At 40.2% G+C, this 19,020-nt stretch overlaps 1 protein-coding gene across 6 annotated transcripts in view; it reads left to right on the forward strand.

Annotated features, from left to right (window-relative positions):
• The window catches only part of RALYL (RALY RNA binding protein like), a 271,064-nt gene that overhangs the window by 235,369 nt on the left and 16,675 nt on the right, over positions 1-19,020 (forward strand). For all 6 annotated transcript variants that reach the window (XM_079983191.1, XM_079983189.1, XM_079983190.1 and 3 more), the window contains 2 exons: positions 13,094-13,141; positions 15,984-16,147. In XM_079983191.1, the coding sequence (XP_079839317.1) occupies positions 13,094-13,141; positions 15,984-16,147 (212 nt within the window). The remainder of the gene's footprint in view (positions 1-13,093; positions 13,142-15,983; positions 16,148-19,020) is intronic.

Raw genomic sequence — 19,020 nt, forward strand, 5'->3', positions numbered from 1 at the left:
TCTGGATAATGTTAGATTACAACTGGTAACTCCAGCTGGGGCTGATGGCATATGAGAGTCCAGCAACATCTGGAGGGACATAGGCTTCCCATGCCGTTATACAAGGAAATCAGCTCTGTTTACTGATTGTGTGCACAGTTTGGTGATTCTGGCTTAGTATACAGCTTAGATGTGTTGTTATTGTTTAGTCGTTTAGTCGTGTCCGACTCTTCGTGACCCCATGGACCAGATCACACCAGGCATTTCTGTCTTCCACTGCCTCCCACAGTTTGGTCAAACTCATGTTGGTAGCTTCGAGAATGCTATCCAACCATCTCATCCTCTGTCGTCCCCTTCTCCTTGTGCCCTCCATCTTTCCCAACATCAGGGTCTTTTCCAGGGAGTCTTCTCTTCTCATGAGGTGGCCAAAATACTGGAGCCTCAGCTTTACAATCTGTCCTTCCAGGGAGCACTCAGGGCTGATTTCCTTCAGAATGGAGAGGTTTGATCTTCTTGTAGTCCATGGGACTCTCAAGAGTCTCCTCCAGCACCATAATTCAAAAGCATCAATTCTTCGGCAATCAGCCTTCTTTATGGTCCAGCTCTCACTTCCATACATCACTACCGGGAAAACCATAGCTTTTACTATACGGACCTTTTGTATCATTTAATCTGCTCTAAACCTGCCTTCCCAAATGTGCTCACCATAGGTTTTGGAGCCCCCACTCCTACTAGTTCTAGGTTTCTTCACTGGAAATGTGGGGGGGGGGGGGGGACCAAGATGGTAAATAATATATTAGTAGCTTCTGCTGACCACAGGACTGAAAAGGATTTGGAGTCTTAAGTCTATTTTAAGTCAAGTGGGAGATAAAAATTCCATTACATGTTTGTAATTTAATTAACACAACCTGTTCCTTCTTATTTCATTAAGGGCCCATTATAAGAGTAATCATGACTAGTGAAAGATTATCATTGCTTTTACCGGGTTCTTTGGCTCAGTAAGAAATTGCTTAAGGCCTCAGCAGATCTCTGCAATTGCAAAGCAGCTTCTGTGGGCTTCATGAGCAAAAAAGACCTGTTTCAGAATGATTCCCGTTCATTTCAGTGAAGGGGTTTGCGAAAAGCTCTTCTCGGCTGCTTGCAAGGTGAAAACTGAAAGCCCTATCTTGGCAGCAGCTTTCATTAGTGTTGAGAGTACTGACAAATGATTCAGAGCTGGCTTAGCCTTCCGAGTCCCCTATTTTCCTGCTGCCTTCTCTGAGAGTTAATTTAGTTCTGACTGGATTGTCAAGTGCTGATGACTTGTATAGATGAAGTATTAATGGTCACACAGGTGTCTTCTTCTGTGCAGGGGAAAAACAGTAGGTGTAACACTAAATGAATCAATGCTTGGCATCACACAGCTGCATGTTGTGGTCGTTGTTGTTCTATTGGATAATGGAGGGAGGGTTCATTACCACACAGGGAGAAGAGATTTAGCCCAGAGGTCAGAAACCATTTTCAGCCAAATGGCTGTTGTGAGCAAACGTCTGAGGGTTGCATCATCATCATCATCATCACCACCACCATCATCATCGTAGTTGTTGTTGTTATACCACCCTTCATGACAAGATCTCAGGGCGGTTCACAGAATAAAATACAAGATAAAAATACAAGTTTTAAATCAAAATGAAATAATAACCCCTTCCTTCCCACAGACACATTTAAAAGGCTGTAGATTATTAATCAGCCAAAGGGCTTGTTGAAAAGGAGTGTTTTCACCTGTTACCTAAAAATATATAATGAAGATGCCAGGCAAACCTCCTTGGGGAGAACATTCCACAAATGGGGAGCCACTACAGAAAAGGCCCTGTTCTCGTGTTGCCACCCTCCGGATCTCACATGGAGGAGGCACACTAAGAAGGGCTTCACATGATGAATGCAGAGTCTGGAATGGCTTGTGCCAGTGCTGGTGTGGCTAGAGGGAGAACTGAGTGGACTCACATATGTAACTCTTTACTTTTGTACAATAGGCTCCCATACAACATGCAGAAATTCTACACATACAAACATGCCTGTCTACAACCTTCATGCAAGCAAGAGGTATTACCATTCAAGGGGGCAGTTCAGCCAGGCAAAAAGGCACATAAGGACAACCTGAAGCCAACACACAGAGCTATTGTCCCATTAGCATTTTTGAGAGCTTTAGTCTAACAGTAATAGATACATGCAGGAGAACTATATATTAAAAGATTGTCCAGTAGCACCTTAGAGACCAAATAAGTTTGTTCTTGGTATGAGCTTTCGTGTGCATGCATATATATATATATATATATATATATATATATATACTGCGTCAGACCAACACAGCTACCTACCAGAATCTAGATACATGCAGGGTGTGTTGTTGCATAGTTTTCTCTTTCATTGTGAGCTGAAGTCCTAATAAGAATCTGGAGCCCCCATGCCTGCTATTAACTTTTTAAGAAACCTCCAGAATACTTTCTAATGATGTGTTGAACATCACCATAGATTTATTCTCTAGGTAGAAGTTAAGACTTGGACCTAATGGCAAAATGCTTTCTCCTGCATACTTGTATTTATTAAACCCTGGCTGCAGTCACACACTGAGTTACGTTTGCCTAGAGCAAAATGCACAATCAGCTGGCAAACCTGACAGATCTGTTGTTTGTCTCCACTACTTCACACTGTGGTGTCAAATGCAGAGGAATTCTGGATGGAACTGTAATGAGTACCAAAACTAACTTTCCATTTCTGAAATGTCATCGGATTCTTAGCTAAACCAAAAACATACTTTCAGCTGGTTCCAAGGAAACTGTATACAGGAGAGCGCTGTACTTTTATTCACGACCCTCTCCTACATTATCACATCCATCCCATACATTGAAATAACATAGCTTCCCCCCAAAGAATCTTGGGAACTGTAGTTTGCTTGTCACATAGCTGCAGTTCCCACCACCCTTAATAAACTACAGTGCCCAGAATTCTTTAGGGAAAATAATGTGTTTTAAGGTGTAGTGTGGATGTGTCTGGAAGGAACTTGTAAGGCAGGAAGGGTTCAAGAAATCTGTTTCCTTTCTTTTTTATTTATAGGCATTTAGAACCTTCACCAAACACACAGCCGAATACAATGTGTAATACACCTATGTTACTAAACCATGAATTAAACTAAATCAACAGCAATTGGAAACAGATTAGCACTGCAATGGGAAGGCTATTCTGATCTCATCCTCCAGTGCCAAAGGTCTTTGCAAAAGGATGTGTCTTCATAGAAGTTCATAGAACTGTAGAGTTGGAAGGGACCCTGAGGATCATCTAGTCCAACCCCCGGCAATGCAGGACTATCCAGCTGTCCCATATAGGGATTGAACCTGCAACCTTGATGTTATCAGCACCACACTCCTAATCTGATATTGAAATGTATACCATGATTAGGTCCGAGTCAAACAAACCTCTGAAAACCCCAGATACTGCCAAAATACCTGTAGAAGACTGCCTCCTCTGCTCTTTTGTTTATTTATATTTTCTCAAATAAAAGGAGAATCCAAAATTTATGTATTAATGATAACCAGTACTGATGCAAGGTTAATATTCCTTGTGGCGCTTGCCACCAGACCTGAATTTCATGTAAGCTCAGCAGAATCAGACCATACTGGCAAAGTCACCTTTCATCATCCCTTAAGGCTAAGTTTTTCCTTCTTTGCCTTTCCGGCAGTGCCATTTAGTAAGTAATGTGTAAAGCTTTGTTTCATTGCAAAATCTACTCTTTATATAAAACAAAAAAGCCATTACCAAGTTGATGGAGTTCAGAATACCCTTTGGTTGCACATAGGTTTCAGTGAAGGACGTGTTTCATGTTCCTTGTTATACTTTACAAGCTATAAACCTGTCTTGGTGTGCAGAGCATTCATGGAAAACACAACAGATCTCTAAGGTAACTGTTGATGAGTAAAGATAACGGTCTCTTACAGGGAGAAAACAGGGGGGAAATTGGAGGTCAAAAGGGCAAGCATATCACAAGTGAGAAGAAGAGGTTAACATTTTCAAGTCTTTCATGCTGTTCAGGGGAGATGGAGTAGGTTGCTGTAGGCTGTTCTGAGAAATTGTGATGGTTCGATTCAAAAAGACTATAAAAAAGCAATGGTGTGTCTACTGGCATTGCCTTGAGTAGTTGTAGAGACTTAAATGCTTTAAGTTACTTTGTACCTGAGTATAATAGAAGCACATATACTTTTGATTGCCTTGTTATTACCTACAAAGAAGGGGGGGTGAATATATCATTCATGGTCTAGTAACCGCTAGACTAGATGATCACACTACTGTAAAGTACTGTATATGGGATTGTTCTTACAAAGTGGCCTCTCAACTGTTAGGATTAAAGCAGCAACACTTACAGTAAGTCGTCTGAATCTCTGGAGGGGCAACAGACAGAAACGTAACCTATTCTACCTGAAATATAATATTTCCCTATGCGAACCTACCAGGCCTCAGGTGAGCACCATCTCTTGGTCCCACCAACATCGGAAGCACAGCTGATGGTGACACAAGAGAGAGCTTTCCCCATGGCTGCTCCCATTTTGTGGTATTCCCTCCCAAGAGAGGTTAGATGGGCTCCCTCTTTCTGCTTGTGTGCAAAGACCTTCCTATTCAAATAGGCCTTTGGAAACTAAGGTGCAGATGATGCTGATCACTGGGCTGCTGTCAAATTTAGATTTTTATTGCTGCTTCTAAATATGTTGCAATTTTAATTATTGCTTTTAACTAGTTTGTTTTTATTATTCCGCATTTTATAATTGATGTTTTTAAATGTTATAAACTGCCCTCAATCCAAACTTGGGAGAAAGGCGAGAGATAAACATAAATATATTAAATAAATATTCTTCCTTTACTGATACCTTCTTGAGTAACTCCCTGTAGATTATTTTTTCTCTCGGCCTTTACTTCCTTCCTGCTTCTTCTCCAAGTCAATTAGCATTGGACCTTTATTTTTGTTAACCTCTTGAACTCATGGCTCCATAATAGCCACATGTAAGCTTGTACTCAGATTGGCTTAGTTTGCGGAGAATATAAACTTTATTCTCTCGAGCAGCAGTCTTAACAGACCATTTATTTCTGTAATCTGCTGCTATATAGTCTCCAGTATCACAAAGGGAACTCTACAACCTTTCAAGGCAGTCTGTTTCTTGCTTTAACTAACTACTGAAAAGGAAAGATCCTTCCCCTCTTTAGAAATTTTGCTTTCCCACTTTTCTGCACTCTTGACACCATCATTTTGTAATTGATGGTTGTTTAACATACTGTGCTTTTCCACTACATTCCATTCAGTAGTCCCCAGGCTACTATTTCTCATGGGAGTACAGCGCGTTTCTGGAATTCTGTTTTAGTCCTCAAAAAGTGATTATTCTTTCAGGTCCGCTGCTGCAGCCATAATTTTAATTTATCAAGGTGCCATACATGAAATGCAGCAGAAACATTTCATGGCTTAAGCTCATCACTTATTCCTATATCTGTCAATGAAAGTCTTCTGTATCTGTCTTATCAAACTGCACTACAGCAACATGTAGCACATAACGAATAAATCATATAATCAATCCTGCATTTATACAGTGTGACAAGAGTGCTTCCTTGAATACACGTTGGATGTGGCACAGTCTCTGATGCAGGGGAATGACAGGGCCTAAACATAGAAGCCATTGACAGAGATGTGGGGTCATTTCAAGGAATATGGAGGAGGTGGGCATTCCACAATATACTCCACCCATAATTTTGTGTGTTCTTTCTGATATATTGTGCAGTTGAACATAGGGTCTCCAAGACCCATTGCCTAGCCCCTAGAGGACAGGACTTAATCTAATTGTCTTAAATTACAAGAAGATAGATTTCGACTGAACATTAGAAGAACGTTTTGAGGGTAAGAGTAGCTTGACAATGGAACCCTAGAAGGGTGTTGAGCTGTCCATTGCTGGAGACCTTCAAGAGCCTATGACTTTGCAACAGGTCATCTAAATACAATGGAACAAGAAGCTTGGCAGCTAAAGCATGGATGGCATAAGACTTGGGTCCAAACCTGGCCAAACGTGGGTGAGGCCACACCATCGTACCTACCGCATGGCCATAGCTGCAATGGAAAAAGCTTACTTTTCTGCCACCACTGCATCTGCAAGTAGCCATCTAGTAGAGCTTTTCTGAGTGGTGAATGGGCTTTTGTTAGCTGGCCAAGAGACTGATGCTCTGACATTCTCAGAGGCCAGCTGTAACAACTTTGCAAGATGCTTTAGGGATAAATTCACTCAGATTCCGACAGAGTCGGACGCCACAGTGATAGCAATTCCCGTGGAGGTGCTAGAGTACTGTCTGTTCCATCTATACTGGATCAGTTTAGATTATTGCAGCCTGAGGATGTTCACAAGCTGCTTGAAGAACTGCATCTGATCTCTTTGGCATCTCCTACATTGTGAAATGCACCTGAAACAGGTTCTGAAATCTAGTGTACATAGTGGCAGCTCATTAGGCTAGATCCCTGGAATTCCTGCATGGAGCTCAGTTATCCTTCTATGGTCCATGTGAGTAAAGTCCATCTTACCATAGATAGATGTTTTCTCACTTGAATAAGGATTGTCCCTCCTTAATATAGAAGCATAAAACACTTAAATATTAAAATCTGGACTAATTGCAGCTCTTCACCATGTAACAAAGCTTAGTAACGCTGTGCATATCTGCAAATAAATTAATAGCCTCTGTGTCTCTGATCCTCAGAGAGTCCTTTATGTGTGTGCTTAATCACGCACAACGACTAAAGGATAAGAGACAAATAGGGAGGCTGTAGTTTAAAGATGATAATTATTGTAGTTTATTACCTGGTAACTTTCATTTATTGAAAAGGAGACCAAAAGCATTCCTTTAAAAAGCCCATTAAGACATTAATGAAGAGTGTAGGAAACAGCTTTTATTGCTCTCAAAATTGTTGGACGGTGCTCAGTAGTAAACAAAGCAGCTCTTTCCAAAAGATACACTTCTGCTGTTTCCACACAGAGGTCAGCTTTATTTCCATATTGGCAAAAGGGCGAAATCCTGTTCTCCTGGCCTGGCTGCCAAATACAACAGAATAAGAGTGTGGCTATACATTGCACTCCCCATATGAAAAAGAGCTAAATGGAAGGGCCTTTCCAGACAGGTATTTGGTAACAGTATCATAGCTGTTTTTGCTATACAGTATTTTTCTGCATGCTTCGATGTAACACCATTCCTTTCCTCTTCCAAGGTATTGCAGGCATCAGAACACATGTCAGATACTACGGTAACTTTGGAAGGGGCCACCTAGAATCATAGAATCATAGAGTTGGAAGAGACCACAAGGGCCATCGAGTCCAACCCCCTGCCAAGCAGGAAACACCATCTGATTGGAGACTTTCTTCAGTCCTTGTTTATGTTCATTTCATCTCTCCTTGGGTGAATGAATGAATGAAATCTTTATTGCTAAAAGCTATAAGCCGTCATAATTGGTTACAATGCGTAAAATACAAATAATTAATTTAAAACTAAACAGCAACAACAGCAAAGCAAACATACAGAAATGCAAAAATCACACCTGCATGAGTTCAGCACGCCACTTCTCACACACACACCCCCTTATGATACTTGTCTTGGTGGCTAATTGTCCCCAAGAGTTTGAGAAGAGAGAAATAAGGGGACATTTGAGTTGCTAGAGGAAGATAACCAAGGCTGGAGAAAAAAACAACAGATTCTCATGACACCTTAAAGATAAAAAGATAAACTTAACGTTTATGCACTAAGCAAAAATGAAAGCAAGAGCTCCACACTCCTCACAGCCTTGTTAAAGGGGCACAGAGGAGATGGAGTGTGCAAACTTGAAGCTGTCTGCAGCTCATTTGCCTCATATGAAACTCTCGTTTCATATGAATGAGATCATTGGATCCATATCACAGTAATTAGGCTGCAAAACATAATTCTTACTCCTTTTCATCTTTACTGCTTTTCTTCTTATATTTTAGTCATAATACTTCCTCCATTTCTCCACACTTAGCTTCATTTCACTTTAAACACCTTTTTCATTTTAAAGGTGCCTTCCTACGTCTTTCAACATTCAGTCGCTTAAACTAAAACAAGATTGCCTACAATTATAACTCATTTTCGTGGCATTTGTCTTGCATCACCTTTCAGAAAAGCTTAGGTCTATTATCATGCTTTCTGGATGATATTATGCTTTTGGGATTCGTTGGGAATACTATGAACAGTTCTGGTCGCCACACCTCCAAGAGGATATTGTTGAGCTGGAAAATGTGCAGATTGATAAAACGATCAGGGGGCCTGAGCAACTCCGCTATGGAGGGAGGTTCCAACATTTTTAGTTTAGAAAAAAAAATGAGTAAGGGTGGGGGGACATGATGATGTAAAATAATGCATGGTGGGGGGGAATGGATAGAGGAATGTTTTGCCCCTCTCACATAATACTAGAAGCTGATTGGTGGGAGATTTGAGGAGAGACAAAAAGAAATACTTATTCACACAACACATATTTAAACTATGGAATTCTTTAGCATGTTATGTACTAATGGCCACCTTCCTGGGTGGCATTAAAAAGGAATTAGACAAATTCATAGACAATAAGACTGTCAATGGCTGCTAGTCATGATGTCCAGCATCAGAGGCTGTGTACTTCTGAGTTGTTTAGGAACAAGAGTGGGGGAGTATTGTTGCACTCAGATCCTGCTTCCAGCACTGTGGAAAACAGGATGCTGGACTAACTAGGATGAAAACATTTTCATCCTATGGCTCACTAACCAAAGATGGATTAGTGAGAGGCCACAAAAATTAAGCACTTGCCTTCTTCAATTGCCTTATAAATTACAACTATTATTACTATCGTTATCATTCTCCAGAGCTGTTATGCTATGTAGGTATAAAGTGGCCAAAATTAGAACTGAGTTAAGTGAGTATCTTGTTTAATTGTCATAGAACCGTTTTAAATTGAATATGTGCATATGTTGTACATTACTCCCGAAAGCACTGAAAAGCGGTAGGTGTGATCCATCTGTACAGTAATAAAAGAGGGACAGAAAAATATCATGGGATCTGGAGGCCACATTTATGTGTGGAAGTGTGTAATGTGCATGCAAATTGTAACCACCATACATGCTTCCAGTGATAGTCAAATGATAGCCTTTGAGTTTTGCAGAATTCTTATCCCTGAGATTCTTCAGGATTTCCATTCCACCTGGAGTGGGGCAGGGTACATGTGATCAAAGCAGAGCTTGATCACCACAGAGCTTTGGCCCTTCCTTATCATCTCAGTCTGCCCCTTGATTTTACTTAATGCCCCTTCATTAGCTTTGATATTTGACAATAACCTGATATAATGACAGATAGGTAGCCGTGTTGGTCTGCCATAATCAAAACAACTTGCTGCAAGACAGACCCAAAAAAGAAAATAACAGAACACCTCTAGTCATCACATACAGCTCCCAAGTGAAAACAGTACAACGCATCATCAGAGATCTACAACCTCTCCTGGACAATGACAGTTCTCTTTCTCAAGCTCTGGGAAGAAGACCTTTCATTGCCTACAGACAGCCACCCAATCTTAAACAACTCCTAACCCACAATAATACTACAACCAGACTTAACACGGACACTGGCACCAGAGCCTGCAATAAACCCAGATGCCAACTTTGCTGCCACATACACCCGGACAACACCATTACTGGCCCCAACAACATCACACATACCATCTCGGGACTATTTAATTGCTCATCGTCTAACATTGTGTATGCCATCAAATGCCAACAGTGTCCTTCAGCTCTCTATATTGGACAAACAGGCCAAACCTTACGCCAAAGAATAAACGGACATAAATACGACATCAGGAACCACAAGACAGAGAAACCAGTAGGAGAACACTTCAATCTCCCAGGACATTCTATACAAGATCTCAAAGTAGCTGTTCTATTACAAAGGAATTTCAGAAATAGACTAGAAAGAGAAGCTGCTGAATTGCAACTTATTACCAAACTTAAAACCATGGAGAGACCTGGTCTGAACAAAGACATTGGATTCTTATCTCATTATACATGACAAAGCCATTTTTCACCTTCTCACCCCTTGCTTTTTCCTGTAAGACCTATTGCAGTCGTTAAGAGTCGTCAACAGGCTCTGGTATAAAAATCGGCGCGAATGAACATAAATTGAAAACATATGCAGATGACCTTATGTTGTCATTGGAAGAACCAAAGGAGAGCATCGGCAAAGTCATAAAATTACTAGAAGAATTTGGAAAACTATCGGGATTTAAATTGAACAAAGAAAAAACCAAAATAATGACTAAAAATATGAAAGAAGACATCATAAATGAGCTTGAAAGACAAACTGGAATTAAAATAACCAAAAAAGTAAAATATCTTGGAATTTGGATAACTATGAAAAATATAAATTTGATGGAAAATAATTATAAGAAAACATGGAAAGAGATAATGAAGGACTTGGATATATGGAACAGATTACACCTCTCGTGGTTGGGCAGAATGGCGGCAATTAAAATGAGTTTATTACCCAAATTACTCTTCTTATTCCAGAACATTCCAATAATTAGGGGAATTGCAATTTTTAAAGAATGGCAGAGACTACTTTCCAAATTTATTTGGCAGGGAAAAAGACCCAGAATTAAATTTAAATTGCTTACAGACCAAAGAGATAGGGGGGGTCTTGCGGTCCCAAATCTGAGGTTATATTATGAGGCCGCATGTCTTTGTTGGGTAAAAGACTGGATCGTCATAAAAAATAGAGAGATGTTAGATCTAGAGGGGTTTAACTTAAGATTCGGTTGGCACGCTTATCTATGGCGAGATAAGGGAAGGGTTCATAAAGGTTTTTCTAATCATATTTTCAGAGGGCCACTATTGGAAGTCTGGGAAAGGAATAAAAAATTGCTGGAGCAGAAGACACCCTGGTGGCTATCACCAATTGATATTTTAACAATTAAAAAATTAAACATTGAGGGGGAACGATGGACGTATGAGGACTTATTAACCAAAACAGAATCCGGGTGGAGGATTAGACCATACGAAGAAATAAAAAATAAGTTGACTGGTTGGATTCAATATCATCAAATAAATTCTATGTGGACGGAAGATAAAAAGATTGGAATAAATGAGAAAAAATCTAGATTCCAGATTGAAATAATAGAAAGTAAAACAAAATTACTATCAAAAATGTATAACCAGTTGCTTGAGTGGGACACCAAGGATGAGGAAGTAAAGGAGGTGATGGTGAGGTGGGCGGTAGATCTAGGGTATAATATAGAGTTTGATAAATGGAAGGCTTTATGGTGTAAAGATATGAACTTTTCAGCATGCACGACACTTAAGGAAAATATGTACAAGATGATGTACAGATGGTACATAACGCCGATAAAATTGCATAAAATTTATAGAACAGGCGACAAACTGTGTTGGAAATGTAAGAGTAAAGAGGGCGAATTTATTCACATGTGGTGGACGTGCGAGATTCTCAAAAAATTCTGGGAATCTATCTATAATGAATTAAAAAAAATTTTTAAATATACGTTTGTTAAAAAACCTGAAACCTTCCTGCTGGGGATAATTGGCAAAGATATTAAAGAAGAAGATAGAACCCTTCTTCAATACGCAACAGCGGCCGCTAGAACCCTCATAGCACAGTACTGGAAAACAGCAAAAACCCCAACATTAAAGGAGTGGCAATTTAAATTAATGGATTACTTAGAATTGGCAAAATTGACTCAGAAAATAAGAAATCAAAAAAGTACAAAATTTAGTAATGAATGGGATAAATTTAGAATATATATGGAAATAGAGACAAGGGGAAAATCAAAATGTTAATCAGAAATATAGATGTATTTTTTTTAAAAAAAAAAAAATCACAGTAGGCATGAGATAACGCTTACTACGTTATAAATTTTATTTTGGAATAGATACAGCAGAAAGATAATTAAGATAACATTATCCGAAATCGAGATAAAGGGAAGTCGATCAATGTTGTTGTAAAATTAATGTTGTGTTGTTTAAGTTGTAAAATTAATGTTGTGTTGTTAAAGTTGTGTTGTTTATGTTGTACGTATTTTATGTTCTTTTTCTTTTCTTTTTTTCTTTTCTTTTTATGTTTATTTCATTTACTTTTGTCTGTTGTATGTCTGTGAAATATAGTTATGCAAAACTTAATAAAAATATTTAAAAAAAAAAAAAAAAAAGAGTCGTCAACAGGCTCATCACAGCTATCTGCCAATCACCCAATCCCTCCACCCTTCTGAGTAATACCCCTCCCCACCTTCTCACTATATAGAAGGGTCTGGTGACTTCTGTTTCAGTGTATCTGAAGAAGTGTGCATGCACACGAAAGCTCATACCAAGAACTAACTTAGTTGGTCTGTAAGGTGCTACTGGAAGGAATTTTTTTATTTTGTTTTGACTGATATAATGAGACTGAAAATAAAATTCAGTAGCATAAGGCAGACTTGATTCATATCAAGCAAGCAAAGGGTCTGCTGTAACTATAGCAGAACAGTCTTGCTAAGTGTCATCAGAGCTATTCTTATTTATAGAACTGGGATGTCTCCTGGATTTCTTTGAACGTGTTGTGCATTCTTATGATTAATTACATTTTCATTCTGTTGCTCCTCCAAGGAAATCAGGGTGCTGTATGTGATTTTATTCTCACTAGCAATCCTACAAGGTACATTAGGCAAGAAGAAAGTCATTGGCCCAAGGTCACCCACTGAGCTCCGTGGCTGAGTGAGGATTTGAACCCAGCACTTTAACTACTACACCACATTGGCGATTAGATAATAACAACAGGATTTTTTGTGGTGTTTTTTTAAATCAAATCTAAACCAGTGTTTCCTTTTCACCTTGCGATCCTTGCATTTTTAGTGAGATTGTGACTAGTTCAAAGACTCAAATTTCAATATTTCCAAACAATAGTCAGTAAAAGTAACAGGGATGAAGCAGTCTCCAGAGATGCAGACCTGAATTAGCATTGTAATTTCATAATGTTATATAATGCTATTTATCAGATAATTCAGTCATGTCACCTCACATGAATTCATTTGTGTTCTTTTCTGCAGTGGCTATGTCTTTGATTATGACTACTACAGGGATGATTTCTACAATCGGTATGTGCACTCTTATTACTGTCTTTGGTTACATATATTATACTCCTTATTTGACATATTTTCACATAACCAGATCGGAAAACCTTTGCTTTTGTTTCCTCATGGGACTCAGCTTGTTTTTATTGCTTGTTTGCGTTTCTGGTTTATATTCAGATTATATCATATCAGGATGATAGCTCCATTTTGGGGGTGCACTGTGCACCATGGCAGGCTTTAGTTTCTGGAATAATCCTGCTCAGGAATCAGAGCTTTGACTGGAGGTACTATTCTGTGCATCTCTGGTGCCTGTATGTCACTGTGGAGGGAGAGGAGTGGGCCACAGATTAGCATGAAAGGCAACATTTCCAACAGGATGAGATGGGAAGGAGCTGTTGACCAATGGGGCAGATCGGAGGGAGTCCAGCTTGCTTTTTATATAATGGGCTGTGCCTCAGCTGCAGCAGCTAAGACACATTGCTGCTGTTGAAGATAATCCACAGGAACAGGCTGCGCACACTGAGAACAGTATAAGATGGCATTTACTGATATACTTTCATGTGGCTGTGTTGACGTCCTCACTCCATGCAAAATGCTTTGTGAGACTCAGGTTATATGGACTATTAAGGTATGTTCAAAATGCAGGTCTCGAAGTATTTCTCTGCAGCATGACTTAGTTTAGAATCCAGATTGGAAATATATCTGAAATGCAGCAGCTTGTTATGGTGCTACTCTGGCTGAACGTCTTCCACAAGTGTCCGTGCTGTCTGCCATCAAGTCACCCATTAATCTATAGCATGCTTTTGCAATACAAAACCAAGTGGGAAATCTGGAGAATGAAGCCAAGAGCCACGTATTTCACAAAGAATAATATGGCCTACTGGGGGACAGGAGAATGTCCAGCAAACTGGTCAAGAACTTATTACCATCTAGGGTAGAATTTAGAGGCCTTTTTCAGATTGGTACTTACGATAACTACGTGAGCAGCCCTTTCACCTCTTCAAACTCTCCTCCATTGCAATATATTCAAGAGCCAAATGTTCAAGGCGCTTCGCGACATGATAGCAGATTAATGAGAAATTGGGGCAACCCTCCTTCCTACCTCCTCCTGGACCCAGTGTGGTGTGGTGGTTAAGAGCAGTGGACTCATAATCTGGTGAACCAGGTTTGCTTCCCCGCTCCTCCACATGCAGCTGCTGGGTGACCTTGGGCCAGTCACACTTCTCTGAAGTCTCTCAGCCCCACTCAGCTCACAGAGTGTTTGTTGTAGGGGAGGAAGGGAAAGGAGATTGTTAGGCGCTTTGAGACTCCTTAGGGTCGTGATACCAGCAGAATATCAAAATCCAAAATCTTCTTCATCTTTATCCTTGAAATACATGTCTTGCCTCCTGTTTACTTAAAGCTGCAGTTGTATTAACTATACTGCAGCTAAGCAATTTTTGTTCAAATGACCATATACACATTCATTCCAACCCTGTTTTTCTCAGAGGCAAGTCCCTCCAAGTTCAGTGGGATTCTTTCCTAAGTAAGTGTGTATAGGATTGCAACCTATAGAGGATATTGAAATCAGTTTTAGCTAAAATTGCTCTGTGGTGTTAGAGTACCTCAGTTGAAGCTGACAATACTCTCATCATTTTTTTATCTTCCACTAATAAAGCACCAGGGGTGCCAAGTTGAATAAAATAGTGTGGGGGCCCAGGTAAGCCCCACCCCACATAATTGATCACATGATGCAGTGCACACACACACACCATTTAAATGGGAATGCCCATCAACTGGGTGGGGAGAGGCTTCCTCAAATATTTTATTGTGTGGGCCGAAGCCCCAATGGCCCCTAGGAATTGGCTTCTATGTGAAGTGCTATGTCATTTCTAGGTATAAGCAAATTTCAGTGTTTTTCTCCTATCGAAAGTACCTCAGACGGACTTGCCTGTAGGGATGGGGAAGAAAATCAATTCAGTTCACATTTAAAAGTGAATCCACCTAGAATGCACTTTCTGAAACAATACACAAACCAAAGCACAGCGACCCTTCAAAATTATTAATTTCAGTATTCATGCTATTGGAGATGGGTGCATACGTCAGTTTCAGTTCCTTCTATTTTCTCATGGTTCCAATCTAAAATTGTGTTCTCTACATTTCCATATCAGTTTGTGATTTATTTTTCTTTAAAGAGGTCTCTCAAAAATTAATCAACATTTTAATTCAAATGTTTCATAATATACACATGCAATATTGCATGTAATTTTTCATGTAATTTTTCCCAGATATAATGCATTTTAGATGCTATTTTCAATAATATAGGCTTTTAAATGCACTCTTTACCATAGTGTATGCATTCTTTTACACATCACTTGACTGGAAAAGTGATTTGCTAAATTTGGATAAGTGCTAATTTCTTTGATGAGATGTTTCAGTTTAGTCACATTTCATTTCAATGATATTCACCATCTTAAATTTCAGCATGAGCATTACTATGAAGGCAGAAAATTACAAAGTTGAAACTATGAATTTAGAGCTAGGCTGTCAGCAGAGCTACAGTGTGTGTGTTTATTTTTTTAAAATCTCATATTATTACTTGGGTGAAATGAAATTATGAGGTGCACGTTTTTCATACTCCAAGTTAAGACAAACTAATAATGGTATCCTTCTCTGAAATTACAGCTACTTACTTGGTCATGTCTGAAATACAAATATGCTTCTTAAAAGTACAAAGGTCCTTGAAATCTAATTTTAACTGTGGTCAAGTCATTGATATTTCAGAGAGCAATTTTCCATTAGAAAGTAGGGAAATTTAGTCTGCATGATCTCCCTCCCATCACACCATAACCAAGTGCTATGAAGCTTCTGTTTCCATTCCCTCAAGGTTGTTTGATTACCACAGCCGAGTCCCTGCACCGCCTCGTGCTGTAATTCCATTAAAACGCCCACGTGTAACCGTCACAGCAACTCGCAGAGGAAAAGGGGTATTTTCCATGAAAGGGGGATCAAGATCTACATCAAGTGGAACTTCATCATCAGGGTCAAAATGTGAGTTCTATATTGCACCGCCGAGGTTGCCTGAATACTATGCTTAATGCAACATATATGGAATTCTAAGGTCATCCCATTGCTAAAGCTTTAAACATTAGGTTATCATACTGAGAGCGAAGAGTTGTTTTCACTGTAACGCTTTAGTGAGAAGGGATGCATTCACGTAATGCAGACTATTGATGCTGGTGTTGTTTTTTAAAAAAGATAACCAACTAAGTCAGGCATAGGCAAACTCGGCCCTCCAGATGTTTTGAGACTACAACTCCCATCATCCCTAGCTAACAGGACCAGTGGTCAGGGATGATGGGAGTTGTAGTCCCAAAACATCTGGAGGGCCGAGTTTGCCTATGCCTGAACTAAGTCATATTCAGTGTAGACTCATTGATTTCAGTGAGTCTACTCTAACATTGGTTATCACCCTTTGGCAAAGTCGGATTTGCTGTTCCATAGTGGCAGGAGCCATGCTGCGGACTCATTGATTTCAGTGGGTCTACTTCACACAGTGGTGGAATACAAATACCCTCCATGTCATGATAACTGTCCACAGGAACTGCCTGGGACAGCAGGTCCCCGTTATAATAGCCATGATGTGTGCTGTTTACATCTCTAAACAGTGGGATCTTGAACTGCATCTGGCACCCCAAAGGACTGCAAGGAAACCATCCAAGAACAGAAAGCTGTTGTTGTGCTGCTGAAGCATTATAAACAGTCTATGAAGTGCAGAGCACTGCTGAAAGCCTGTATAAGTTATTCCCTTGGGGTGCCCCACAGCTCTCCCTAGCACAGTGTGTCCTTTCTGGAGTTCCTGTCTTGTGTTTGAAGAATGTAAGAACCTCTTCACAAATGAAGAAGCTACAGACTGGTTGAGGCAGACATAATTCCCCTGTCTTGACAAAGCCTTAAATCAGCTGTGCTGCTTTCTTCCCTGCTGTGTCAGTGACTGAAAACTGGGAGCACATCCCTGACAGGTTCTTCCCAAGGCATTAATTCTCTCGCATACTAGTAGGGCAATGAATGTTGTTAATGTTGACATTAAAAAAAAAACCTCTTTGACACTGAATGTACATTTTCACTAACGTGGGTTTTATATTTGTATGCGAGGGTGGCTAGGCAAAAGGCGAAACCTTATTTAAGCCTCCTGTGTGTGTGCATGTCCCGAGGCTGAAGACTGATTCATAAATTAAGACCCCGTTCACAAATTGCATAGTCAGTCGCTCCTTTCCTTTCCCACTGTACAATGGAAAGTGTGCCTGGGCAGATTCCCCCCCCCCACACACACACAGTGGGATCTTCGATCTTTAGAAGTCATTAGAAGCTCACAGATCTCACAGTGGGTAACGTTTCTAAGTCTAACAGTTCCCTGCTGGATCAAGCCCGTGGCTCATGTAGTCCAGCATCTGTTCTCACAGTTGCCAACCTGATGCCCACAGGCAGGACCCAGGTACAAGGGCACTCTCCCCTCCTGAAGTTTTCAGCAAGTGGTATTCAAATTCCCTGTGCCAGGCCTGCTTTGTTTTTATACACAAGAGGAGCAAGATTGCATTCTAGGTCCTATATGGATTTGTGTGTAGCTGCAAAAGTTTTGGAGGGTGGTCTGTTTCTAAAAGTAGCAAATTGTCCACTAGAAGTAGAGTGAGGACCTCAATGTTGTTATCAAGCTTGAGGGGTTTGCATATTGTTTTGACTCTGATTAATTTCTGACCTTTGTTAAAAAAAATTAAATCCAGTAAAAATATAAATCTCATGTAGCATACTTTTTGTTAAAAAAATCAGCCAAGTGACAACTTATTTGTCATTTTCCATCAAAAGCAACAGCAGATGAATGCTGCTATATTGATGTTCCATGGCACACTTTGCTTTCTGCAAGTAAAATTGAAGCAGATGCTCCTATATTTATGTGAAATTGCAAAGAAGGAAAATATTAAACAGTTTTCTCATTATTTTGTTTATGGATCTGGAGGAACTATCTGGGAGCAAAGTGTTCGTTTGTTTTTGTTTTTTCATAAATCAGTTGTGACTTCATGACTGTTAGCCAGTTTTTACATGATGGTGTGAGACAAACAGTTTGATATGGTATTAGATCAATGAAATATATAGCATTTCTACCAAAATAAGCCTGGGGAGTCAGACAATTTTGTAGTTATGATAAATGGGAGCAGTTTTCATGAATGTTTTCACATCAGAAAGCACCCCCCCCATTCCAGTGAATCTTCAGGCATTGCATCAAAAGTGGAAGATAGTTTGCCCTCATTCTGAATAACTTTACCTTCAGGAATGTCACCACAAACCCGAATATCTTTGACTGTATAGTGGCGTGCATGAGATAGTACACGTGACAATTCACAGAAAGAACGAGGCCAAGTGGCTAGTGAATAGACCTTGTTTAATGAATGTAACTACCACAATGCACCTTTCTTCTCTAATCTAGGCTGAATGAAATAAGCCATGTAGATTTTGTACCTGAGATGTTTCAGCGACGGGGGCACAAACTCCTTAAGGATACTACCCCACCAGGCAAGGGATAATCCATTCCAGATCCCCCTCCTTCCACCCAGCAGTGGGGCTTCACAGAAGCTGGTGCAAAGCTCTGTCACACTGCCAGGCGGAGGGGGGAGATTTCCCCCCTGCCTAGTAGCAAAGCTGGATGGCAGAACGCCTCCCCTCTTCCTGACTTTCTCAGGAGAGGAGGCATTTTGCAGAGCTTTGCTGCCAGCCCTGTCTGACGTTAGAGGCTGGAAAAAGCAGTGGCAAAGCTGGATGGTGGAACAAGATGGGTCTCACCTGAGGCAGCTGCCTCACCCAGCCTCATAGGTGGTCCAGCTCTGTTTTATACTGCACAGTGGTACCTCGGGCTACAGACGCTTCAGGTT

This window comes from Podarcis cretensis (assembly GCF_951804945.1).
Source record: "Podarcis cretensis genome assembly, chromosome: 7".
Taxonomy (NCBI): Eukaryota; Metazoa; Chordata; class Lepidosauria; order Squamata; family Lacertidae; genus Podarcis; species Podarcis cretensis.